Source organism: Phocoena sinus, chromosome 8, assembly GCF_008692025.1.
Source record: "Phocoena sinus isolate mPhoSin1 chromosome 8, mPhoSin1.pri, whole genome shotgun sequence".
In the NCBI taxonomy this organism is placed as follows: domain Eukaryota; kingdom Metazoa; phylum Chordata; class Mammalia; order Artiodactyla; family Phocoenidae; genus Phocoena; species Phocoena sinus.
The window spans coordinates 96253545-96280520 of NC_045770.1; the positions used below are offsets into that span (position 1 = coordinate 96253545).

The following is a 26976-nucleotide window of genomic DNA, read 5'->3' on the forward strand; positions in this document are numbered from 1 at the left end:
AAAAGAAGGGTGATGGGGGGTTGGGAAGACAGGCAGGAAAAGACAGGGTTAACTGGGAGGAAAGTCCTTCTGTCCAGAAGTCAGGAGCTTCTTACACAATGTTGGAAAATTTAAACAATCCAACAATAGCTTTTCTTGTTAAGCCTCCTTTCCCCCGTGTGTATTTCAAACTATTAGTAAAATTCCAAAACTACGTTGCCTTCAAAGCTTGTTCCTCTGATAACAGTCAAAATGAGATCAGATCATTTGATAGTGTCTAGTCTATGATGTTGAGATGATAATACTCAACTTGTCAGGAAGGAGGAAAATGGGTTTTGACATTAAACAATCAACAAATTTAAGATTTCATGTCCTATCTTTAGATAATTATATTTATTTTTCTGATTGTACTTCTCTTGCCATTTTTAGTAGTAGAAAGTTGAAAATAACATCAGTTCAATTATTTACTGGGGATCTTATTTTTTTGTCTTCCCAGTACCTTTCTGGAGAACTACTCTTCCCCCACTCTCAATGTACGTAATTTTTTCAAGGATGATTTCAATCTTGCTTCTGGGGTGGCATGTGACCTAGGCCTGGTCAATGAGAAGACTCCAGTTCCCTGGCCACGGTGAAGGATGACTGGTTCAAGAATGCACCTGAAAATCATGTTTTGTGCTGATACTTCCAGAAGAACAAAAAACCTTCTCTTTCCATTGGGGTCGATAAAATGGCAGGCTGTAAACTAAGAGCTGCCAGAGGCAACCACTGCTAGTACAGGACATCCTGTCTGCAGATGAAGCCGAAAGGAGAAAGTGTTCTAAAACGTAGTTTAAGTCCCTAAACATAGCCATGCCTGAAACCAGCCACATCTCTCAATTTACTAGTTGTATAAGCCAATAAATTCTCTTTTTTGCTTCAACAACTTTGAGTTGTTTCTATCCCTTGAAACAAAGAATCCTCATTAATACACCAGCCAAAATAACCTTGGACAAGTCACTCAATCTCACTGCATATCAGTTTTCTGAACTCCAAGGAGGAGGGAGAAAACATGTTTGTTTACCTTACAGAATCGAAAACTAAGCACTACATAGGAGGCATTGATATTTTAACGAAAACAGAAGGCAGGGATAGAAGGAATAAGGTATTCGTGGCGCTCCATTGCTCCTAGCTGCTACTGCTAATAACATTCTGCTTCTATTAGTTTTCTCATCATTTGCCCTGGCGGGACCTATGAAATCTGTATCAAACCAGTTAATCACCTAGTAAATCTTTACGTATTTTCCCTTTAATACAAATTCTTTTAAGTATTTTCCCTTTTACCTTCAGTTGATGATACTTTTCCACCTTCCTAGACATCTTTGATCAAGCTACCTAAGTAGTTTACCATGATGGATGGATAAGTAAAGCGATCACAGAAAGGGAAAACTAACAGCTCCATCTTCAAGGGTGTGTGTGTGTGTTAATGTGCTGGGAGGTGAAGCTACCCCTAAACAAGATGAAAACCTAAGTGCTTCAACTAATGTGCCGGACCATCCCTTCCCCCAGAGCATTAGTATTCTAAGAGCAGAACTGAACTATTAAGATTACATTTTCAATCCAGAATTCACAATCAAATGTAATGTGTATTTTGGAATTTTTTGTAATGTCCTGATAAATCCTTGGTCTCATAGAACACCAGATCACATCCCTTATGGATACCATAAAGAGTAAGAAACTTTCTGTAAGAATGTATCTGATCTACAAAACATCAATGTCAAAGGATTATTAGTGAAACAAATACCTAAAAGTAAAATTACTAACTTCTGGTCCTCTTTTGAGTGATATAAGTGTGAAAATAAGCAAGAAAAGCAAAACTATATTTTTAAGAGCTAGGAAGAAAAATAATGAATGCACTACCCTTTCAACTTTCAAAGTTTCCGGGCCTAAAGATTAATTATGAACGAAATCATTCTTAAGAGGAGGTTTTATTTCAAGACTTTTTAAATACCTTTGACATCAATTAGTTTTTGTTCATCATACGTAAAATTATAACTACATGCTATGACTGGTAAAAGGAACCCCATGGCTCAGCATTTCCTAACCTTAACCAGTGTTTCATATAAGTGTTCATATAAGCTGGACATTAATATTTTGAAGCAAATAAAAGATACGATGCTTTTCTCAAGATTTCTCACATGTTTCTGAAGGCTAAAATACCTCGGTAAAAATTACACACTTCTAACTATAGAGAAAAGTCAAAGAAGAATTCCAACCAATTCATTGTCTTTCTTAAAAATTTCTTCTCTACAAGAAAAAGCTGAAAAGTCAGATTATTAATGTGATAGTTTCTTCTCTAGGAAGATTCAAACAAATCATTAACTCTGACAAACCAACACCACATAGATTTGTCCCCAGAGGATTCAGGAATAAAAATGCTGTATCAAACTGGCACAGGGTTACCAGATTTAGTTTGGGCAATATCAAACACTTTTAACTAAACTCAACTTGCTTCTCCTGCACATCTCTGTATGTCTGGGCCCCACTCCCAGAGATTCTAACCCAATTGGTCTAAGATGGGGCCCTAGACACAGCATTTTCAAAAGGTCCTCAGGCTATTTATTCTAGGGTTCAAGCTAGGGTTGAGAACCACTAGTCTGCAGGTAGATGTGGCTTTGGCCTTCAAAACAAAGACTAGATTTTATTTTGATAACTATTCTATAACTGTTGAGAAAAATCAGTACTTTTTAAATCACTATACATTCACTAAAATGCCACTAGAAGATAAGCTCCTTAAGAAGAGAAACCCTATCAGCCTCGTTTTGCGCTGAGGCCAAGTAAAATGCCTGGCACATAATAGGTTCTCCATAAATATTTGTGAATGAATGAATTAAAAGCTGAAAAGTCTACCTCATTTTTAGTAGGTTGAAGAAATACAGTAGAAGCTCTCGATTTTAAATCAATAATGATCAGGACCAGTAATTGTTCAGGTAAGGGAAAAAACTCATATAAATGAGTAAATCATAAAAATTTGATACACCTACCTAAACATTTTATTTTAACTTAAATGAACATTCACTTACTAATCTTGTTAACATAGGACCAGGCCTCTTGTTTGTATGGGTCTACACATTCAAGAGTGTCAAAATGTCTTTCTTTCATAAATCATAACCATAATTCATCCTCCACCATATCCACTTTTGGCTTCCAAATTATAGTGAGAGATCAGCTCGGTGCTTTGTGACCACCTAGCGGGGTAGGATAGGGAGGGTGGGAGGGAGATGCAAGGGGGAGGAGATATGGGTATATATGTATATGTATAGCTGATATACTTCGTTATAAAGCACAAACTAACACACCATTGTAAAGCAATTATACTCCAATAAAGATGTTAAAAAAAATTATACCGAGAACTTAAGAACTTTAAAGCAATGAGAAAGTAGAATCCTTCTGGACATTAATAATTTACCTCATTCTTTTATAGTTGTCTTACCCACACATAACTAGGCAGCAATTTTTTACTAACCTTTATCAACTCTTTCCAAAGCATTTAACTTGGTGTTCATAAGTCATTGGCTTATGTAATAGCTGAATTACATCATTACAATAATGAGAACAAACAGCATAAACAGGTTGGGGAACAAACACAACTCATTCTTGATAATCATTCCACAACTGATGGGAGACATGTATGAGTACCCTAGACAGCAACCTACTGGTCACAGGCACAGAGGGAGTAAAGAGTGACAGTTAAGCCAGTGGAAACTTTTCTGAGCTTTTACTGTTATACAAATGCTAGCCACAGGTTTCTTCCCACTGACCTTTCCAATTCCCTAGAGCATTCAAGTCATCCCTTCAATTAGTAGATGATCTGAACTGAGACCCAACAAAATGCATCACCAGGTCTGAAAAATGCACCATCAGAGAAGCATCAGGTGTACAGGCAGCAGGAGTCATGGAATCTTTAACACAAAACACCCTAACAATACATCCGGCTTCCCTAATTCATACGTAAGGCATTTATAAGTTAACTACTTAGGGAATCCGTTTAAAATAAAATAGATGAACCTAAAATCTGAATTTTAAAAATGCTCAGCACAAGCCACTGTGGAAAACAGTATGGAGGTTCCTCAGAAAACTAAAAATAGAATTACCATATGATCCAGCAATCCCACTCCTGGGCATATATCTGGACAAAACTATAATTCAAAAAGATACATGCACCCCTACGTTCACAGCAGCACTATTCATAATAGCCAAGAAACAACCGAAATATCCATCGACAAATGAATGGATAAAGAAGATGTGGTACATATATACAATGGAATGCTACTCACCCATAAAAAAGAATGAAATAATGCCATTGGCAGCAATATGGATGTAACTAGAGATTATTATACTAAATGAAGTAAGTCGGAAAGAGAAAGACAAATACCATATGGTATCATTTATATGTGGAATCTAAAATATGACACAAATGAAACTATCTATGAAAAAGAAACAGGGGACTTCCCTGGTGGTCCAGTGGCTAAGACTCCACACCCCAATGCAGGGGGCCTGGGTTCAACCCCTGGTTGGGGAACTAGATCCCACATGCCACAACTAAGAGTTCAAATGCTACAACAAAAGATCCCGCATGCTGCAACGAAGACCCGCACCAGCAACAAAGATCCAGTGTGCCGCAACTAAGACCCAGTGCAGCCAAATAAATAAATATGTTAGGAAAAAGAAGAAAAAGAATCACAGACATAGAGAATGGACTGGTGATTACCAAGGGGCAGGGGGTTGGGGGAGGGATAGAGTGGGAGGTTTGGGTTAGCAGACGTAAGCTTCTATATATAGAATGGATAAACAACAATATAGCACACAGAACTATATTCAATATCCTATGATAAACCATAATGGAAAAGAATGTTAAAAAAAAGAATGTATTAACGTATATGTGTAACTAAATCACTTTGCTGTACAGAAGTAATTAACACAACATTTTAAATCAACTATACTTCAATTAAAAAAATGCTCAGCACATTATTTTACTTAAAGTCTTTGTAGTAAAAGCCTGAAAAGGATACAGACAAGTAGAGCAGGTCTGCTTTGCTAATTCTGAATCAGCTCCCATTCGTCAGGTGTCTCAAATGAGGACACTGGTGACAAAGAACTGCTGCCACCAGGAGGCTCTGCAATGTACCTTTTACTGAAAGTCTTGAAATTTTAAATATTCTTGTTTCTTTATAGCTAATGTGATACCTTTTCAAATATACAAGTTTTCCATGGAAACTTTTTTAAAAATAAAGTTACAGCATTCCCACTTCCTACTCCCAGGTAACGGGACCTCAGATTTTGAATTTTATCGTGTAAGAAAAAAGAGAACTAGTTAAAACTTTTTAAATGCAGCAGCAATCTTGTTTTTATTTAAACCTTTCCCAACAAAGCTGGTAACTCCAACTTTATTCCATGGATCACCTGGCAGAAGACTTTGAGAGCAAAAGAGACTCTGCGTTTTCACTGGCTTGGGCTCTATGGGCCAGCATCTATGACAAATTAACACAAATTATTTCTATGTTAAATATGAAGGTGATGAGAAGGGCAAAAGGTAAATTTTCACTTTAAGGATCTGTAAACCTGGGTCTCAGTATCACAGTCAAGATTTTAAAACAAGGACCTGGACTTCAAAAAAAAAAAAACAGGTCCTTGTTAACATGCTTTTTAAAAGGAGACTGGAGAAACTTGTTAATCTGTCAATTTCTAGGAATCTGAACTTGTTCAAGGTGAACATGTCACTTCATTGTCCACAAAACAGGCCTCTCACTGTCGTGGCCTCTCCCATTGCGGAGCACAGGCTCTGGATGCGCAGGCTCAGTGGCCATGGCTCACGGGCCCAGCTGCTCCGCGGCACGTGGGATCTTCCCGGACCGGGGAACGAACCCACATCCGCTGCATCAGCAGGCGGACTCTCAACCACTGCGCCACCAGGGAAGCCCCTCAAAACGTTTCTTAACCTGTGTGTTTACTTCACCAGTAATGGCTCTCCTAATCAAGGAATCAGGATTTAGCTGCAAAAACACAATGTAAATTTCATAGATGCTCCTGTTTAAAAGACCTTTAGACAGGGAAATGTTAAGATTAGCTACAGAATCCTTGTGCTTTGTGTTAAACAAACCATGTGCTGTCCTCCTCCCCAGGGCTCAGTTCCATAAAAGTTACATTATTTACAAACAGAATAGTTTTGCCTTTTGCCGAGCTGACAGGCTTTTCACTTACCTATTTTAAAGACTAATCAAGTGCCACATCTCATCAAGATTTTATTTGCTTTAAACATAGTAAAAAAAAAAATCAAGATAAAGTGCTGGAAAAGACCCAAAAGTTAGCACAAAAAAATAAAAATGTTATTGTTATTAATCTGTTTTGATTTACATGAAAACCATAACTGGGTTTTATCTCCCTCAAGTTCATACTGGACTTGATTAAAGGAAACAGCAGAGTAGTTCTTTTCACTAGATCATGGCCACCAGGCTACTAATGCTTGAGACTTTTTTGTTTCCCATCTTCAAATGACATAAGCAGTTGCCATATTACTGCATACTCACACAGCTATAATCTTTGGGTGTCTATGGGTTTTATGGGAGAGGGTTTCTTATCATTTTAGAACAGCCTTTCTCAACCAGGATTCCTCATTTGAACCACAGGACACTAACTTACTTTTGTGACTATTTTCTCAATTACCACAAGAATAGTACGAAACTATAGAACCATTCTAGACTCATAGGAATGTTAATTCAATACATGTAATGAATACCAAGAGCATTAGGGCTTAATTCTCCCACTGAACCCATGCTGGTTTAGAAACTGCAGGAGAGATTGAAATTTCTTGAATTATATATAGTATTATATATAATATAGTATAATACATAAGAAAGCTTACACTTTTTGTTCTCCGTGTTGTACTTTCTGAACAGAGAAAAGAGAGAACTTAGTGTCTCTTTAAAAATGTCATCCATAGGGCTTCCCTGGTGGCGCAGTGGTTGAGAGTCCGCCTGCCGATGCAGGGGACACGGGTTCGTGCCCCGGACTGGGAGGATCCCACATGCTGCGGAGCAGCTGGGCCCGTGAGCCATGGCCACTGAGCCTGCGCGTCCGATGGGAGAGGCCACAACAGTGAGAGGCCCGCGTTCCCCTCCCCCCAAAACAAAAATGTCATCCATAATATGTCTCAAGCTGAAATCAACTAAAATCCTAAATCCAGCAGCAGCAAGGAGTCTCACTAGTGCAAACAGGCAGTAGTAGGGCTGTTCTAGAGCTTGCCCTAGTTCACTTAAAGGAGGCCTGCCCCATCCAAACCAAGATCGGGTCTCATGAGAAGGCACTACCCACTAACCCTGGCTTAAAAGCAACAGATTTTCAGGTGAAAGCCAACTCGGAGCAGAAAGGTATAAAAATGTGATTCTTCGGGGAATTTTCCTCTAAAACACCAGGCTCGCACAGCACATTTTCAAACTTGTCACTCGGTGACTGACCTGTTAACCTAACTGACAGGTACAAAGCACTATCTGGAAAAAGTCTAATCTGTTTTCGATGTAAACTCAAAACATAACTCTTTTTCTACTTTGCAAAGGGTTTTCTGTCAGATAATTTTCCAACTTGAAGGAGAACTCTAGTACTATAACATCTCACCTATGAGAAAGTCTTGTTACATGTGAAGGATCTCACTTAAACTTGCAGAAAACAGAAGCAAGAGACCCATAGCCCGAACACCCCTCTGCACTCTACCACTGCCCTACCACAGAGGTGGGGGAAGGAGGAAGGATAAACTGTCAATATTCTAAGATGTCAAGCAGCATAACCTCACAACTTCCTATCACTCACTTAGAAAAAAACTGAATAGATAACCCCAACAGAGGAAACATTATGGGTGTTTCCTTTTTATAACTAGGCTTAAGTGTGCTTTAACATTAGTCAAATGAAATCTGATTAAGACTCTGAAGGGCAGTTGGAAGCGTGTCAAACTTCTCAACACAGGACTAAAAGAAAAGCTGTGACTTACAGGACTGATTACAGCTGACCCTTGAACAACGCAGGGGTTGGTACACTGACCCACCTAAAAGTCACCTCTGTGTGTGTGGCTCCTCTGTATCCATGGTTCCGCATCCAGATTCAACCAACCACAGATCACGCAGCACTGAAGTATTTACTATTGAAATAAATCCACGTGTAAGTGGATCCATGAAGTTCATGTTGATCAAGGGTCAACTGTACTCTCAGCATCTAAAAGGGTGCCCAGCATATAGGAGGTGCTCAATAAATATTTGCCAAATGGAACTGATCGTTAAAGCTTTTCATTACATTCAAGGTAGAATTTCATCCAGCACATTAAATACCGAGAGCCAGGAAATCGGTGAACAAACCAAGTGAAAATGCCTGGCCCTCATGGAGTTTACAGTTTGGGGGCTTTGACTATAGCACCATAAGGTATCACTTTAAGGGCAAAAGGGACATTATATCCTATGGAGCTAAACTTATGAGTAGTACTATGCTTTTATATGTTTTATTATTATTAGAGCCTAAATCTATTCTCCACCCAGAAGAGAAGAGCAACCAACTAAAAAGGCCAGTTTGTCTCTCCTGTAGACTCCTAAGGAATGCCTTAACCAAACTTTGGAGTCACCTTGTGGCTTATACTAATAAAAATGAAAAGGAAGAATTAAATAGGCCCGAGCAGAGTTACTAACACTGTCTGGAATGGGTGGGAGGCCAAAGCCTTAGTCAGCAGATGACCTACCTCAGGAGTCCAGGGTAATCCCACAAAGGCTAATAAACATCTTATCTAATAAGTCCAGTCTTTCATTTTTCTATTTAGTTTTTTAATTGAAGTAATACAGGTTTAAAAAATAATACTACAAGACATAATAAAAAAAGCAGTCCCTTGTACCAACCCTCTCCAACTCTCTAGTCCTACTCCTTTCAGGAAACCACTTTCACCTCTCTTAGAGATTCCTTCTTCTGTCTTATTTTAAAATATATATTCATTGTGGGGACTTCCCTGGCAGTCCCATGGTTGAGACTTCACCTTCCAATGTAGGGGGTGCGGGTTGGATCCCTGGTTAGGGAGCTAAGATCCCACATGCCTTGCGGCCAAAAAACCAAAACATAAAACTGAAGCAATATTGTAACAAATTCAATAAAGACTTTAAAAATGGTCCACGTCAAAAAAAAATCTTAAAAAACATATATATTCATTGTGATTTCTTGACTTTTCACTTTAATCATTACCTACTGAATTTCTACTACAGATAACTGAAATCTAGTTCTACTACTCCATTCCCTCTTCCCACTCCCTACTCCCACTGCAGTCGTATCACAATTTTTAGTTAAATCCATTTTAAGGTTTATTATTAGAATCATGTAAGTAACATTAATTGGTGAAACGATCAACACTACAGTTATACTTATTTTTTGGACATTTTGTTATTCCTGAAACTAAAAATGCCTTGCTTTGTCATTTGCTTGGTTTTCTATACTACTATCATTCATTCTTCCCCATACTCTCTAAAGAAGCTATAAAACATCTCTAAATAATGGCTCAAAACACATCATATAATCTATCAGTCCCTTTTTTTCTCGGCTACATCTTTCCTAGAGTCCTCCATCCTCCTGTTCAACCTAAACTGTTTGTTCTCTAAACTTGTTGCAAACAGTCATCTGGGTTTTTCCCTCCTCAAACAGGAGATTTTCTTCATCTTTTGTTTTGGATTCCCTGTTTTCTGGATCCATGTCTTCACCTTTATTGGTTTATTTTCTTGTTTTGATGGAGAACATCCTTCAGTCGCTTCCTCAAAAGGGTGCATGGGAGGTAGGTTTGTAATCTTGCGTGTCCACAATGTCTCCATTCTACCCTCAGACTTGATCATCCGGAGATGGGATGGGTATAGAACTCTACATGGGAAATCATTACACTGAATTCTAGCTTCCTGTATTGCTGCTGAGAAGTGTGATGACATCCGATCCCCAATCCTTGCTCACAACTGTTTGCTGTTGTTGTTTTTTCCCCTTTGAGAAAGCATTTAGGACCTTTTATTCACACTGTCTTTCAGAAGTTCCACAGTGATGTGCCTTGGTATGGGGGGTATGGGTCTTTTTTAACTCATAGCTTTAGGCACTCAGTAAACTCTTATTAATCTGGAATATATGCTCTCCGGTTCTGAGAAATTTCCTTGTATTCATTATTGGATGATTTTCTCTTCTCCATTTTCTGTTCTCTTGTCTTAGAATTTCTATTAGTCAGACATCAGACCTTTTGGATTGATCCTTGAAAATTTCTCTCTTCTACCATCCATCCCTTTGTCTCTTCATCTATTTATTGAAAGACTGCTCCAATTTCATCTTCTAAACCTTTCATTTTTTATTATCAAGAATTCTTTTTGGTAAACCTGAAACTAACACAACACTGTAGATCGACTATACTTCAAAAACAAATTCATTTCCTTCTCTAATTGTTCCTTTATTCCTAGCATCCTGTTCTTGTTTCAGAGATGCAATACCTTCTCTTACTGATCAGAGGATCTAAAGTTATGGTTATTTTGAATTGTCCCTTCCAGTTCTCTGGATCTGTTTTGACTTTCATGTTAGTGGCTTCCCTTAAATGGCTGGGATTCTTGGCTGTTATGTTCATATTTAAGAATAAAAGGCCAAGGATGCAGAGCAACTAGAATTCTCATGCACTGCTGATTGGAATGTAAAATGGTACAACCACTTCGCAAACATTTTGGCAGTTTCTTTAAAATGTTAAAAATATACATACCATACCACTGGAGCCACACCTAAGTATTTACCTAAGAGACATGAAAGCTATCTCTACACAAAGACCTGTACATGAATGCTCATAGTAGCTTTATTTCTAATAGCTAAAAAGTGGGGAAAAAAATCCCAAAGAGTATATACTGTATAAATACATTTATTAAAATTCTAAAATGTATAACCTGGGACTTCCCTGGAGGTCCAATGGTTAAGACTCTGCACTTCATCTGCAGGGGGCACAGATTCGATCCCTGGTCGGGGAACTACGATTCCATATGCTGCACAGTGCGGCCAAAAAATAAAAATAAAATAAAATGATGCATGTTAAAAAAAACTGAAATAAAATAAAATGTATAAACTTAATTTATAGTGGTAAAAAGCAGACCAATGTTTGCCTGGGGAAAGTAGAGGAGGAAGAGAGGGATTGCTAAGGGACATAGGAAACCTTTAGAGGTAATGGACATGTTCATTATCTTGATTATAGTGATGGTTTCACCCCATCAAAAATTATACTCTTTAAAAAATGTGCACAGTTTATTTTATATTAATTATGCTTCAAAAATTATAAGAGAGAGGGAGAGGGAGCAGGAGGGAGGGAGAAAAAATAATCCAAAATAAAAGTGGCTTTTAAAAAAATGAGGTGCTTAAAAATGAACTGAAAACTGTGGGGCTGGCATGTATGTATGTAAGAGGGCCTTTTCATTATTCAGTATGTATACTGTTTCCAGTGTGGCACTCACTCCTCTCTATACTGTTATACTGTGCCTACTATCTCTAAGTCAAGTGCCTCTCTGGTTAAACTTCTCTCAAGTTGGCAAACTTTTTCTATAAATGGCCAGGTCTTTGTTGCAGCTACTCAATAGTGCCATGTAGCCTAAAAGCAGCCAGAGACAATATGCAAACGAAAGATTTGTGGTTGTATTCTGACAACATTCACGTAATCAGGCAGCACGCCAGATTTGGCCCAGGTACCGGCCAGATTTGAGCCCATAGCTTGCTGATCCCTGCTCTACAGAATCATACTGGTCTTTCCATCTTTGAAGAACTGATCAATTTCTCTTCAGAAGTCATGGCTATAAAACGCTTTATACCTAAAGGAGACAATTAATCAAGTAAAAAGAGGAAAGCAAGTCATGGAGAGGGGATACTGGAAATTTTATAAGTTGTAGATAACCTTATCAGCTATTAACAGCATATGAGGCTCAGGGGCAGTACCTCTGACAATTTGCAAACACTGTCGCATCTGATGAACTCACATCTGGGATAAACAGAAATCAGAGTAAAAAGTATGTGTCTTCAGAAGTTTATATGACAGATGTTTACAAATGACTTCTGTTACTTTTGTCTACCTTGACTTCAGTTGGGGGTTTTGGGTGTGAGTAATAGTCTCGAAATTTCACTCCAGATGAAAAAAATCAAATAAACATTCAATGGAAGAGGTGAACTTCTGAATAATATGTTTAAAAAAAAAAAAAGACTGCTACCTCATTCTTAATTAAAAGACAGTGATGGATTAACTCAAAATCTTCATAAATCTGTCTTAAATTCACGACCAACTTCTACAATCTGTAATAAATGAGGCACACTCAGAAAAACAAATTTCAATTTCTGTCGATTAATACACTCCCCAATTTTACTCAATTCTTTTCCTTCAGGAAATAACAACATTTCAGGGTGAGTTTATCTGTGCCTCTTGACTCCATAAGAAAGGTGGTGTTAATTTCTTCTCCAATCACTGTATTAGATGACAGAAGCCCTAGATAAAACGAGATCAGCAATAATCATTCACTGCTCATAGGAGAGGTAACTTCAGAACTGATCTCTACCTTTAGTGTTCTTCTTGGTCAAAATGATGTAATTTATTTTGGCAAAAGCAAGAGAGGTTTTTTTAAAAGGTGATGGAAGTGGGTGTGGGAAAAAAGGTGACAAGTTAAACATAACAGTTGATTTCTAGGGCCTCATTTTTCAGAGCAAAGGAATATTTGGTGCTTAACTGACAGAAACTAATAATCACTCTGTCATTTTCAGACAGAGCTAGTATGAGAGAGTTTACCCAATCCCTGCTGATTCACACAAACATTTGTTTCCTGAACTTAGAGTACATCAACTCTGGGGAACTTGTCTTCTGTAAAGATAATTTTGCAGGGCAGCCTCTCATCTAACCAGCTACCGTATGAAGACAACGGTAGCTCAAGAGCAAGCTTCTTTTTTCTGTCTGGTTCTCTGTTTAAAAAAAAGGAAATGAAGGAATCTGTGATTTGGCCTGTCATTTACAGTGTTCAACCTTTTAAAAACCTGAAATCCATGAATACCATTGGGTTTGATAAACTCCGGCTTTCCTGAATAATGCAGGTGGGTGAAGGTTATTGTTAACCAAGGGATATCAGGCTGCTATGCTTCAAAGGCATGGACTATTAATATTAATAACCTGACAATGATTGTTTACAATTTTTTAATTTTTAAATATCAAAAAACTTTAAAATAATTTATAGTTCACATTTGAAATAAATTACATTATTTTCTGTATTAGATTTAACCTTACAATAATATACTACTTTAGCGAACAGCAAAATTACTTTTGCATTCCTTGCCCTAAAACAGGTTGCTGCTAGGTAGGGTGGCAAAGGGAAACCTCTCTAAAACAATCCACAAAACCAGTAACAACCACTAAGGCCTCACACATCTTTCAAATATACATTATATTTAACTTACATTAGTAGAGAAAACTGTTATAGATGGAGAGAGACTTTGCTGATTGCCTTTTCAAATCCATTATTTTCCATCTCTTCTGTTTCCTTGCTAACAAAAACGAATTTCGTTTGTGTATCCAGTGTCCAAATGTTTGAGAGGCGAATCCTCAGCTCCAGGATACAAATCAGTCTTGGACCCCACTATTCCTGCCAGTCACTACTTTAGACATTGGCATGTGACAAAACTGCAGTCAATGAGATGCAAAGTCTGTTGAATGACTTCTAATTAAGTTTTTCCTTGCTCTTAAGAAGAGACATATAAGAAGAACCGGGAGGATGTAAAGCCTGGAGCTGCAGCAGCAATCCTGTGACAACAAGCAATGTTTGCTGACTCACTAAGGGTGAGAAAGCAGAAAGATGACCAGAACGTGTGTTCTGATGGTGTTGCTGAGATGCTGAACTGGAAAACTCTAGCAACTTCTTATTAGGTGAATCAGTAAGTCCACTTATTATTTTAGCCACTTTTAGTTGGATGCTCAATTACATGCAGCTAAAAGTATAGGAACTGATGCAATTATAATGCCCATATTACAGATGAGGAAATCAATTCAGAGAAATTCAATAGGCAAGACCAGTAAATACACACAGACTAGAACACACAGACTAGAATGTACTGCTTTTCTTTGACAAGTGGTGTTTAAGTATCACTGTGTGTGAAGCACTAGGTATACACTGGATTTTAAGGATGAAAGGAACACAGTACTGAGGGACTCACAATCCGGAAGGGAGATAAGCATACAAACGAATAATTAGTGAAATGTGATAAAAGCAACAGAGCAACGAGCTACCAATTCACAAGAGAACACATTTAACAATGCCAAGAGACTTCAGGGTGGGTATATCCAGGAGATGACAAACTTTTATTCTTCAGTGATTTAAAATTTCAGAAGACAACTTCCTATGACTCTATAATTATTTTTTAAAGTTTTAAAAAAACAGTTCCAAAGAAACACATATAACCTCACAAACATTATGTTGAACAAAAATAAGCCAGACAGAAAATAGTACACCCTATTTGCTTTCATATAGGCAAAATTAACCTAGGCTGTTAGAAGTCACAATAGTGGTTTCTCTGGTGGAGGGCGGTAGTGAGTTGAAGAAAACACATGACCGTTTCTGTGGTGATGGTAATGTTCTGATACCGATACGGGTGCTAGTTACCTGGGTGTTTCAGTTTGTAAAAATATATTTGAGCTGGATGTACATATATATAAATATATACATATATGTGTAGTTTTTGTATTTATACTATATTTCAATATTTTAAAAACAAATTTAAAAAGAATATACAAAGTTAAAAGTGCCAGCGTCCTCGGTCACCTCTTTTGAATCCCACTTCTTAGAGGCAACCACTGTTAACAGCTCCACGTAAATAATTCTAGAGTTTTCCCATGTATTTCCAAGTATGAATGACCATGAATGCATATATACAAACATGGTTTTTAAATATTCTGTATTTTAAATAATGAATCATATTGTACATCTGTTTTATAATTTGCTTTTTTCCCCTTCCATTCATCTTTCTATTCAGTTAAGTACCTCATAATATGCATATACAGCTCTTATGTATTACTTGCTAATTGCACCCTGATTTATTTGCAGCTGTTTTCAATTTTTGTGTGGCTATTTCTGAACCATAAGGCCCTAAAAATTAGCTTACTGGGTCAAAGGGTAGAAGGTAACTCCAGGTTTGCTCTAAGCAAAGAATATGGGAAAGAACATCCCAGGTCAAAGAAACAACGGAGCATAACCAAGAAAATTAAGTATGTGGAAGTCTGGAGGAAAAGGTATGTATGAGTTCGGTGAAGAGGCAGGCATGGACAAGATAATGAGGGGTTTTCTGAGCCATCATAAGGAGTTTGGACTTTTCCCTACAGTACAAGGGAAGGTGAGCTACTGACTGAAGGATCTCAAGCAGGAAAGCAACATACAAGGGTTTTACTTTAGATCATCCTGAAAATAGCGGAAAAGTTGAATCATAAGACATACTAACTGGATGCAAGGCAATGCCATGGAAAGGGAGTAGGAGGGTATGGGCAATGCTGAGGAGCCTGAATAAAGAGGACTTCGTAATTATGGATGAGAGACCAAGGGAGAGTGAGAAGTCCATGATCATTTCCAGGTTTCTGCCTGGCCACTGGATGAATGGGGTATCACTAACCACAAAGGGAAAGAAGGAGAAGTAGAATTTGAAGAGGGATGGATATAGGATTCTGTTTGGAGAATATAGAGCTTTGGGACATCCAGCAGGCAGAAGCTGAAAATACACATCTGTCTGGACCTCAGGTAAGAGAGGAGAAGAGGAATAAAGATTTGGAGGCCAGTGGCATTCAGTGGTGGTTTAAGGCAGGATATCACCTACAGGGGAAAAATAGAGCAAGATGAAAAGGAAGACAAGGATAAAATACCTACAGAATATTAGTTTTTAAAGGGTAGGCTGAGGAACAACTGCCTGAGAAGGAAACTGAGCAGGTGCATTCAAAGAGGTAAAAGGAGAACCAGGAAAGGAAGGTTCTTGGTTCTCTGAAGAAGAAAGTGGTCATTAATATGAAATGCTACAGTTAGTTCAAGTAAGATGAAGTGTGAAAAACTTCCTTTAGATTTGGCAATTATGTTACTGGAAGTTTCTGTGAGCTCAACAGAGTAGAATGAAGATGGAAACTGATTGCAGTGGGGCTCATACAGGACTAAAAAAAAAAAAAAAATGTAGTACCAAATACAGCCTGAGTTGAATAATATTTAATAATTTAATAAGTTTAATAATGAAGGGATGGAGGGTAGAGAGAGATAGGACAATGGCAGAAAGAAATTAAGAAACAAAGGAAGGAATTTTGTTGTTGTTTACAAGAATACCAGGGATGTAAGCATGTTTTATAAGGTCAGGAAAAGAAACCTAAAGAGGTACTACAGAAAGAGGTAAGTGATGTAGCAATGATGCAGAGGACACTGTTTCTAGATATATTACGTTTCCAGATTGCTGGACCCAGGCTCATTTACTAGTTTATGCTACTTCACTTCATAAAAGTTTTCCTTTCCTGGAACTATGATTAAGCTGCTCTGAACTGGAACAGAGGTAATAACGTTATTGAATGTTCTTAAAGCATTAAGTAGGAAACAATATTGAGAATATTTTTTCCCAAAAAAAGGGGGAATTTAACTATTTGAATGGAAATCTCCTTTTAATGGTAAAATGTCTTAGTGGTACCTTTTAATGGTAAAATGTCTTAAAATGTCTTATGGACTTTCAACATACTGGGCCACCTTACTAGATTACTAGCTTCTTGAAAGCATAATGAATTAATACATTCAAAAATGCTTGCCTACATATCCACCATCTAGGCTTTGGGGGTACAAACATGATCAAGACACACTCCCTGTCCTCGAGGGAGCTTACAAACATATAATTACAATACAACACAATAAGTACAAATAAGAGAGGTAGACATAAACACCACGAGTACACAGAAGACGGATCTCTAACTCTGCCTGGAATGTGGACAAGAGTCAAGGGAAGCTTTAGAGGATCTTTGCTTAAACTGGGTCTTTAAAGGATAAGCAGGAATTTACCAGGCTAAGAGGAAAGAGAATTTCAGCTGTAGAGAACAGCACGTACAAGCGCATGAAGTCTTTAGAGACTCCAGTGAATAAAGGTGACATCAGGGAACTTATGGGGTATGTATGGCAGGAAAGGATGCAAGAGAAGCGATCAAGAATGAGTTGCCAGGGCTTCCCTGGTGGCGCAGTGGTGCCTGCCAATGCAGGGGACACGGGTCCGTGCCCCGGTCCGGGAGGATCCCACATGCCGCGGAGCGGCTGGACCCGGGAGCCAATGGCCGCTGAGCCTGCGCGTCCGGAGCCTGTGCGTCCGGAGCCTGTGCTCCGCAATGGGAGAGGCCACAACAGTGAGAGGACCGCATACCGCAAAAAAAAAAAAAGAATGAGTTGCCAAAGGTGTCAGGGTTAATGAGCTTGCACATCTTTTAGGTGATGACCAGTCACAGGGAAGTAACACTGTAAGGTTTTCATTCTCAGCATCTCCCATGGGCCTAGGACCATGCCCTTCACCACAGAAAACTTTCAACAAATGGATATAGAACAAACAGATAAGTCAGAATCTTAGAATGATAAAGAAATCTGAAAAGTACACAGATCCCAGGGAGAAGGGAATAAATTAGAATGAACTGATTATTTAAAAGCACAAATTAATTTACTGACACAGTGGAAAGGTAGAGTCAGAATTATACTGGCTAAGGCCCTGTTAAGCATTTGTTGTGTACACCACCTACCACCCAAGAATTAGATTAACGTTTTCCAAAGAGTCAAAGTGAAGAGTCCCTAAACACAGGGCTACAAACTTGGGCTTTGACTAGATTTTCATAGCTTGAAGCAATTGCTCTCTGTTAGGTAAGAAATGAGTAAAGAGGAAATAAATACAGTAGATACCAGTAGCCCAGTGTCAAGACATGCAACACCTGATGATGAGGATTAAAACTTTCAAACTGAATTCTTTAAGTCATTGCACTTACCAGCACCAAAAATAAATGATTAGGATGACCTGAGAAGATTACTCTAACCTACTCAGCTAGCAGACTGCTGCACTTGGTACAAGTCACCCACTTCACTTGATTTCCTCCACCACATTCAGGTAAAATGTCCTACACTAACATGGTACAATATTATTAAAATATGAGTTCCTTCATCAAGCTTTTCTATCTTAAAGAGATAATCGAATCTCTGACCAGCAGATTACAACTACCGGCCATAGAGACAACTGCACTCTGAGAATAAAGGTTAAAAAGACCCAGGAGATAACGCAGCAGTGGGAACCACAGTCACATCAAAGGCAGACAACCTTCAATCTTCAGAACCTTTATGTTCCTGCCTTGTATTTCTGAGCCCTTCATTTGTCTCATCTTGGTTTATTATAAGACAACAGGATTTCACCAGGAGGAATTTGAAATAATACATTTCCTGTATTTGGTGCAAGGGAGAAGGAACATATGCACACAAGAGTCAGTAAACTCAACAAACATTTGGACCAATGGTTTCACATAAATAGTGTGCAGGAGGGGATGAACGAGATTAAATCCTAAGAACTTTAGATAAAGATGAGGTCAGACTCCCATTATAATTCAAGGAACTCTAAGAAAATAACAATTCTAAATTCTAATGTGACAAGTCAATCACGCTAGTTTAGTTATGAATGAGAGAGGGTAACTTTCTATGGTTACTGGTATCAGAGGCTAGAGACAGTCATGTATCAGGTTACCAGTATGAAACTACAAGAACTAATTCACTTACATGACTCCAAGGCAATGGAGCTTAAAAGCAATGTAATTATTGTGCCTAATGTCCTATTTCAAAAAATATGTGATAAAGGTCCACAGAGCAATTTAAGAATATAATTTACTAAATAAAACTGAACAAATAGTACAGTGATCTGGATTCTAGTCGTGAATCTGATACAATTAATTATCTAATCGTGGCTAAGTCACAAATAGTCCATGTCCCAGTTATGTATTACAATGATGTACTCATGACTGAGTTAAATGTGAAATGTTCTAAGCTCCTTAAAAAAGCAGTACTTTACTTATAAGACAAAGGTATTACATATGAGATGAAGTTAACCACCATGACCAGAGCTAACAATTTCAATTTAAATAGAACTTACCTCCAAAAATATTCAGTGCACTCGATACATGTTCATTAACTCTTAAAAGGCATTATTCAAACATTTCATAACTAAGGAAACAGACATATTAAATTACTTAATAACTCAAAATCTTATCAACAAGTCTGAGACAGAGTAAGGAACAGAATCAAACTCTCAATGTCCCCCTGCCCCACCCCACCCCCGGCCCCACACCCAGTCCACTGTTCAAGTCACCTACTTAGCTTAAATTATGTTGTTCTATGTATCAGAAACATAATTAGTTATGGCAGAAACAGAAACTTCTCTCCCAAAGGCTTCGGAATCCACTTAACTAAAATATGTTCAAATTTTAAATGAGGATGGTTCCATGAACAGCAACTATTTATTAAACCCAGAAAAGTATTTCATCTTGTATTACGTTGAGCAATCTGTAAGGAATAGAGACTATGATTTTTAAACACAGAATCAGAAAAGCAAGCCAGGAGCAAAGACCAAAGACTATGACGGGGTCTACCTCTCTCAAAAGGATTAAGAAAAATAGAGGAAAGAGTGAAAGAAAAACAAAACCCAAAATCAAAAGGTAATTCTTTGGAATATTTGTACCATGGACAAATGGCATGAAAAATATACCTTCAGGTAAGCATCAGACACATATTAATCCATTTTCCAAATTAGCAAAGGGCTTCCCCGTTAGTGGCCCCTGCTAAGGTATCTCTTGGGGAAGACTTGTTTACTCTCATATATGCTGTTAATCTGATACAGCCTTTTCTGGAGACTATTTAGAAATAAGTAATAAAAGGTTTTTTTTAAAATATTGTAAAAGTTTTTTTATACACTTTGACCAAGAATGGTAGACGGATTATTGCTTTCAACTCTTCATATTCTCTCTGTCATAAAATTATACATTCACACCCTTTGTCATGTAATTTTGCAAGGCTTGGCCACATGGTTTGTTTTGGCTAATGAGACTTGATACCAGCAGAGGCTTAAAACATGTTCTGGTAGTTTGGCTTATTTCTTACACTCTGGTGATAAACCATGATATGACTATGCCCCAGGTAGTTGCTGCCCCTTCATGATAGGCCTCAGAACAAACACATTTAGAGAAGATCTAACCCAACCTACAGCCTGAGGCAGGCCAACCAACCCACAAACTGAAGTAGATTTGCCTGGCCAAGCCCAGCCTAGATGAGGAGAATCCAAACCCAGTGTGAAAATAAACCCTTAGTGTTGTAACTCAATAAAACACTGGTTTGTTATGCAGAACTGTTATGGCAATAGCTGACCAATACACCCAATAATCTCACACCTGAGAATGTATCCTGGCGCAATTAGAGAGAACAGATTCACATATTTAGGGTGAATTTATCATAGCAACATTTATAAACAACAGAAAACTGAAAACATTCTATCATCAAACAACAGTGTGAATAGTTAAATAAGTTATGATCTAGCCAGACTATTAAATATTTAAAACTATTAAAAATTATGTTCTTGGGACTTCCCTGGTGGTCCAGGGAAGTCCAGGGGGACTCCACACTCCCAATGCAGGGGGCCCGGGTGCGATCCCTGGTCGGGAAACTAGATCCCACATGCATGCCACAACTAACAGTTTGCATGCCACAACTAAGAGCCCGCATGCCGCAACTAAAAGATCCCACATGCCGCAACGAAGATCCCGCGTGCCACAACTAAGACCCAGTGCAGCAAAAATAAATTACTTAAATTAAATAAAATTGAAGGAAAAAAAAGAACTACGTTCTTAAAGAACACACAAAAATGTATGATAATGTTCATAATATTTAAGTTTAAAAAGTATAAAAAGCAAGATGCACTGTTTAAAAAATATCTACAAGTAGAGAAAAAGATCAGGTAGATAAAATAATTCTTTTAAGAAGTACAAATGATTTTCTGTGCTAAATATTATTTTATGCTAAATACTATACTTGGAATAAAGTAAATAAGTATGTTCCCTGACTTCTTGAAACAGTCTAGTGAGGAAGACAGATATTTAAAAAATAATAATCATATATATGTAATTACAAATTGTGATAAACTATTGTGGTAGAAATTGCTAATTATCCCCAGTATTTATTTCCCCCTTCTTACTCAGTACTTGCTCACTGAATTTTATTGGCCCATGGCCACCTGGAATGGACTATACTTCCCAGCATTCCCTGCTCCTACTTGGGGCCATGCGACCAAGTTCTGACCAATGGGATCTAATTGGAAGCGAGGCATGCAACTTCCAGTAAACATCCTTAAAAATAAAGGGCTTGCTTTCCCCCTTCTTACCAGATGGAGCAGCTATTTTGGACGATGATGTGGAAGCTTCATGCTGAGAATGGCAGAGCAATAGAATAGGAGGAGCCTGGGTTCCCTGGCACTGTGGAACCACTGTCACCAGCCTTATTACACCTACAGAGCTTTCACACGAGACAGATAAAATTCTACCTTGTTTAAGTCATTTTCATTTTGGGTTTTCAGTCATCCACAGCTGAACCTAATCCTAAATGGCACAGCTATGAAGGAAAGATGAAGGGTTCAATGAGAGATTATAATAGAAACTGTTGGTTTTGACAGGAGGAAGGGGTTTCAGGGATAGGTCCTCTGAGGAAGTAACTTTTAAGTTGCAACCTACCTGATGCCTGGCCAGGAGAGCACCAGGTGAAGGGAGGTGGGGTGGCAAACCCCTCAAGGCGGGGGAAATCAAAGATGAAACTACTATGGCCTAAGCCTGAATCTCAGTAGGAATAAGCAACAAACTGGGATGTTAAGATTGCTTCTACAATGAATGAATTAGAATGAAAGCAGAGCACTAAAGCAAGTAAGTGCATTGGCTCCAATATTAGAATATCCATTATGACAAGCAAAAGACCACATATACATGTCAAAAATGAGAGGGGAGGAGTGCAGAATGAGAACAAATGCTATTAAAGAAATTAACAGTTGCTTCTACACTTCAGTACTAGTAGTGTTTAAAATAGTTGGATTCTCTGATTAGAGTGGTTCATAAACCATAAGGAGAATGTCATTAGATTTTTAAATGCTAACCCTCCCTGGAAAAGACAAGAATTTGGTGTTAAAATTTTTTTTTAAATAATTGTTTCTTGTCTATTTCTGATTATAAAAAGGAAACGTATTTATTGTGGAGACTGTGGCAAATATACATTAAGACTATAAAGAAAAAATAAACTACCTGTAAATCATCACTTCGCAACAACATTTTATACTGACGCTGTTTTTACACACTTATATGCCTACATGCATATATACACACAACACACAAAAATGGAATTGTAATGCATATGAAGTTGCATGTGCTTTTTCATTTATTTTACCATAAGCGCATTCTTATGTCATTAAAACATTTTTGAAACCATGATTTTTAATGGCTATATAACATATAATTTACTTAGCTAATCAAGTCTGGGTTAAAACTGTCAACCACAAGGACTTCCCTGGTGGTCCAGTGGCTAAGACTCCATGCTCCCAATGCAGGGGGCCCGGGTTCGAGCCCTGGTCAGGGAACTAGATCCCACTAGCCGCAACTAAAGATCCTGCATGCCGCAACTAGGACCTGACGCAGCCAAATAAATAAATATATAAATATACTTCTAACGTTTAGGAAAAAAACCTGTCAACCACAAATTAAAGCCCTGCGGGTCAAGAAGATGACTTCAAAAACTGCCATGGGGAGCTTCTGTTCAGAAATCTCAAATTATAGGTTGAGGCACTGCAACTATCTAACAAGAGTTCACTGAAATGCACTGAGTTTTAGCCATGAAGGATGCTTAGTAAAGACTATATTTTCCGAAACGGAGTGCACCACTTCGTAATTAGTCTTGAGGAAGAAACAGAATAAGTATCAAAGACTGAGGTAGCAATAACAAATAAGAACTAATACGTGCCTACTGTGAGAATCGGTGACTATCTGCAATGTTTTATTCTTTAATAAAGCATAATAAGAGAACATATGCTTTTATTATTTCTATAATTAAGTTTTCAAGTGGATTTGGAACAATGATTATAGAAAAATGCATATAGAAAAAGAACAGAAACAAATATGACAAAGGGTTAATAGCTGTTAATTCTTGAATATGACATTCTTTGAACTTTTCCATATTTAAATTTTTTCGCACAACCAAAAATTTAATATTAAATTATTAGTCATGCGAGTAAGGTAATTCAGATTTCAGTTATTAAAGTAGAAGGAAAATCAGTAAGTTTTGCCAGAGGCTAAGTAGATCTTTTGAGAAGGAAAAACAAAAAGCTGGGCATACAGCATTGGGAGTTTGTTCTAAAACAAAACTATTTTAAACAAAATTATCAGTGTTTCATGTTGGAATTAGGTCTGAGGAAGGACCAGCTTTTGAATTTTATAGCTGTGCTTCCTTCAAGTACTATCCTACCTAAAAATGATACATATTCTGTTCTATCAAAAAGGTTGTTTCAACAGTTAAGCAAATACTTTAAAAACTGCCAAGACTGCATTTTAGTTTCTGACACTAGCTTTCTTTACTTTGTATACCTAAGATTTTCCTGATGCTACACGCATTTTTTTAAATTCTAGGTTCTAAAATCCAAACTTAGTTCAGATGACAGAGTTTGCCACTTGATGAAACGTCTTACTAGACATAAATGGTTGCAATGTTCTACTAAGTGAGGTACCTAGCAGAAAAAAAATTAAAGAATAAAAAGTTACAGAAATAAACCAAATCTTTACATCAGTTCTCATAAAAATTTCAAATAAATGTACATTTTTTACAATTGCCCCATTTTCCCCAAATGTAGCCTTAGGTTGTCTTAACTTTGTGACAACATCCCCTATCCCCTACTCCACTAATCAGTTCTCACCTTCTTTCCCTGCTAGAACACGTGAATTTTTCAGCAAAAGTGACTCATTCATTGGCATCTTGTCAAACTAACCCTGAAATTTTAAGGAGGCTCAGTGCTAACAGAATTTTAAAGCTAGAACATTTTCACTAACACACATCATTTTGACTTTAGAGAAATGAATCACTTTCAGAGCCAAATACGTCTAACAAACTCTGTTTATATTTTTCCTTACAAATTGTTCTCCACCATGTTACCTCCTCCCAATTTTAGTTTGGCAATTCCATAATCTAAAATACCTCTTTTTTCTGAAGAAGACAAAATGGGGGAATGCAGAAGCATTAGAATAGGAGAGGGGACAAAAAGCAATTGTTCACTAAGCTTGGAAAAAGATTCTATTCTGAAACATTTATGATTCGTATCTATTCCACATAGTTCTCAAAATTTATTTCTCCCCTTAGTTAAATGAAAACAGAATACAATACATAATATAAACACAATCAGGAATCTCCAGGAATAAATTACTCTCATTGCTATTATTTCACTAAATAAAAGTTTTAAAAAAAACACAAGAATCAATAACTGAGAACTATATAGCTAAAAATCTTCAATAAGATATCACTAGCATGAACTATCAATTGCAAATCACCTCATCATTTTGGTTCACACATTAATCTACTCCAAAACCACCCCTTTTAACCAGAGGGAGAGTGGTAGGGAAGGAACAAGAAAACAAATGCTTTGTCAGATTACCACAGACGTTTACTTATAGCTCTATCAATTGTCACACTCCACCTGGTGGCAGGAGCTGCCTGAATTGGCGAAGTGGAGGTCATTATACAAGAAATTCCAAAGAACACTTTCCAGATGTCCCTGGGAAAAAAAGCAAGATGTTCTTTTTTTGTCCTATATAGAATATATCTAACAAGGCTCCACCAAAGTTTTTTCACATAATAGTAGGTCAATATCTGACAAAGATTAACATAAAGGAATGACAATAATCAGAATGGGAGATCTACACTTAGAGCAATCTACTTACAACCACTCCACGTTAAGTTCAATGTCATCTCAAGCCTTTAAAACAGGTAACAAGGCACATCCAGCAACTCTAAGATTCTCTATCACATACTCCCACTAACTTTCTCTGCCCCTATCCTCTATGGGTAAACTACAGAGTTTAATTAACACAGTTAACAGCAGCCTGCCACCCTGCTTTTAGATATTTGCCAGTAACATATACCCATGGGGTACTCTAGAGACTGATTTCAACCAAAAATAAAAATAGATAAACAGATCTCAAACAAAATTAAAACTGAGTCTGGCTGCCCACACTTATTTTCACACATGAGGAAAAATAGCAGTTCTCCTAGAAGCCTCGAGCAGACATATCTTTAGAACACAATGTTAAAAATATGCCCCCCCCTCCTTTTTCCCCTACCTGTTTCTCACTCAAAGCTGTGATTTTGGCTTGAAGTTCATGAAGCTGTTTCTTTAAATCAGCATTCTGATTGGAAAGAAAAAATATCTGTGAGGAAGATATTTCATTTGTTAACAGAAGAGTAGCAAGATGACTTTATGCAAACTGTATTACAAATGATGAATCTTAAGCATTTAGCCAATCATATTTGTCATGCATTAAACTGTAGTCATATTACCACCACCCAGTGCATAGATCCTAAATGTAGGTTGCTAACACTAGAACAGGGGTGAGCTCCTTTGCAATTGCAAGAAGTTTTCTATTTCAGCGTTTTGTACTGTAATACTACTCCTTTCTACTAAAATAGTTATTCTTCATAAGAAGTAACAGTTGACAGAAAACCTAAAGCTCCACTAATCAGTTGTAAGTATGAACACACTGCATGCTTAACGGCATTATCAGTAAAAAAAAAAAAAAAAAAAGGTTTTTCTCTGCTTGCCCTCTCCCTTATTTAGTAGAGTACATTTGTTATTTTAGCCTAGATTTGAAAAGCTGTCAGTGCTGCAACTGCCTTAAACACTACATCATTCAAATTAACATACTGACTACCAGGGCAACTTCTCAGTTCTAAAATGTTAGGAATCAGAAAAGAATACTATTTTAAATGAGATACACTGAGCGTGCTTGTCTTTTACTCACATGAGAGAAAAATCCAAAATTAAAGTTTTCAAAAGCTTAATGTAACAGGATCGCTAGCAGATTGAACACCACCCCAATGAGAGACTACTTTTCCTTCGCCCTTTCACATGCAATTCTTTCAATTCATCCTGCCTGGTCTTCTGACAGGGTCGGGGCATACATCCTCCCCTTCACGTTTACTCCATGTGGTCTTTTTTGTGACAGCATGTGATATAAGACCTCTCTAATGAGATCACCCACAAGACTGTCCAGCAACTTACTGCCCCCTCAGATTCTTCACATTAAGACTGCTCTGTTACATGACTGCCAGCTATATCAGAAATGCTGAAGTTTTCTAACAATATTTCAGCTGCTGATAACATAGGTTACCATATTAAATATAAAAGAATCTATTCATCTAAGGTCTACTGACTCTTGGTTCCCTAAACCTAATTTAAATTATAATATATATTAAAAAAAATTAAAATGGAGAAGCTTCTCAAAGAAGTTGGACTGTCAAACAGGAGTTAAGTGGATATCACTGCCAGCTCTCAGAATCAATGGTTTGTGTTAAAAACACAATAGTTAAGCCACTGGGGGCTAACTTTGCAGAAATGAATATTATTTCCCACTTCCAAAAATCAATCTGCCTCAGTACCATTCTTTAATCCAAGAAGCTTTTTTACTTAACTTTACAATGAGGCATGTATGGTATGTTTAACAAGCTAAAAAAAAAAATGTGTGTGTACATATACAAATATACATATACACACACACACCCCCCACCATCAATGGGTCTAGGTAGGTGTTCTGTGAACAGATTATGAGTAAACAAATGCAAGGGAGAAATCCTGAGAATGTCTGAATAAATACTCTCCATACTTATGACCCACTGT

General features: G+C 37.5%; 1 protein-coding gene across 29 annotated transcripts in view; it reads right to left on the minus strand.

Annotated features, from left to right (window-relative positions):
- Positions 1-26976, minus strand: part of PHF21A (PHD finger protein 21A) — a 195179-nt gene that overhangs the window by 125502 nt on the left and 42701 nt on the right. For 16 of the 29 annotated variants that reach the window (XM_032639692.1, XM_032639682.1, XM_032639686.1 and 13 more), the window contains one exon: positions 25424-25510. In XM_032639692.1, coding sequence (XP_032495583.1) covers positions 25424-25510 — 87 coding nt within the window. The remainder of the gene's footprint in view (positions 1-25423; positions 25511-26976) is intronic. The other 13 variants (XM_032639708.1, XM_032639701.1, XM_032639709.1 and 10 more) reach the window with 1 other exon arrangement.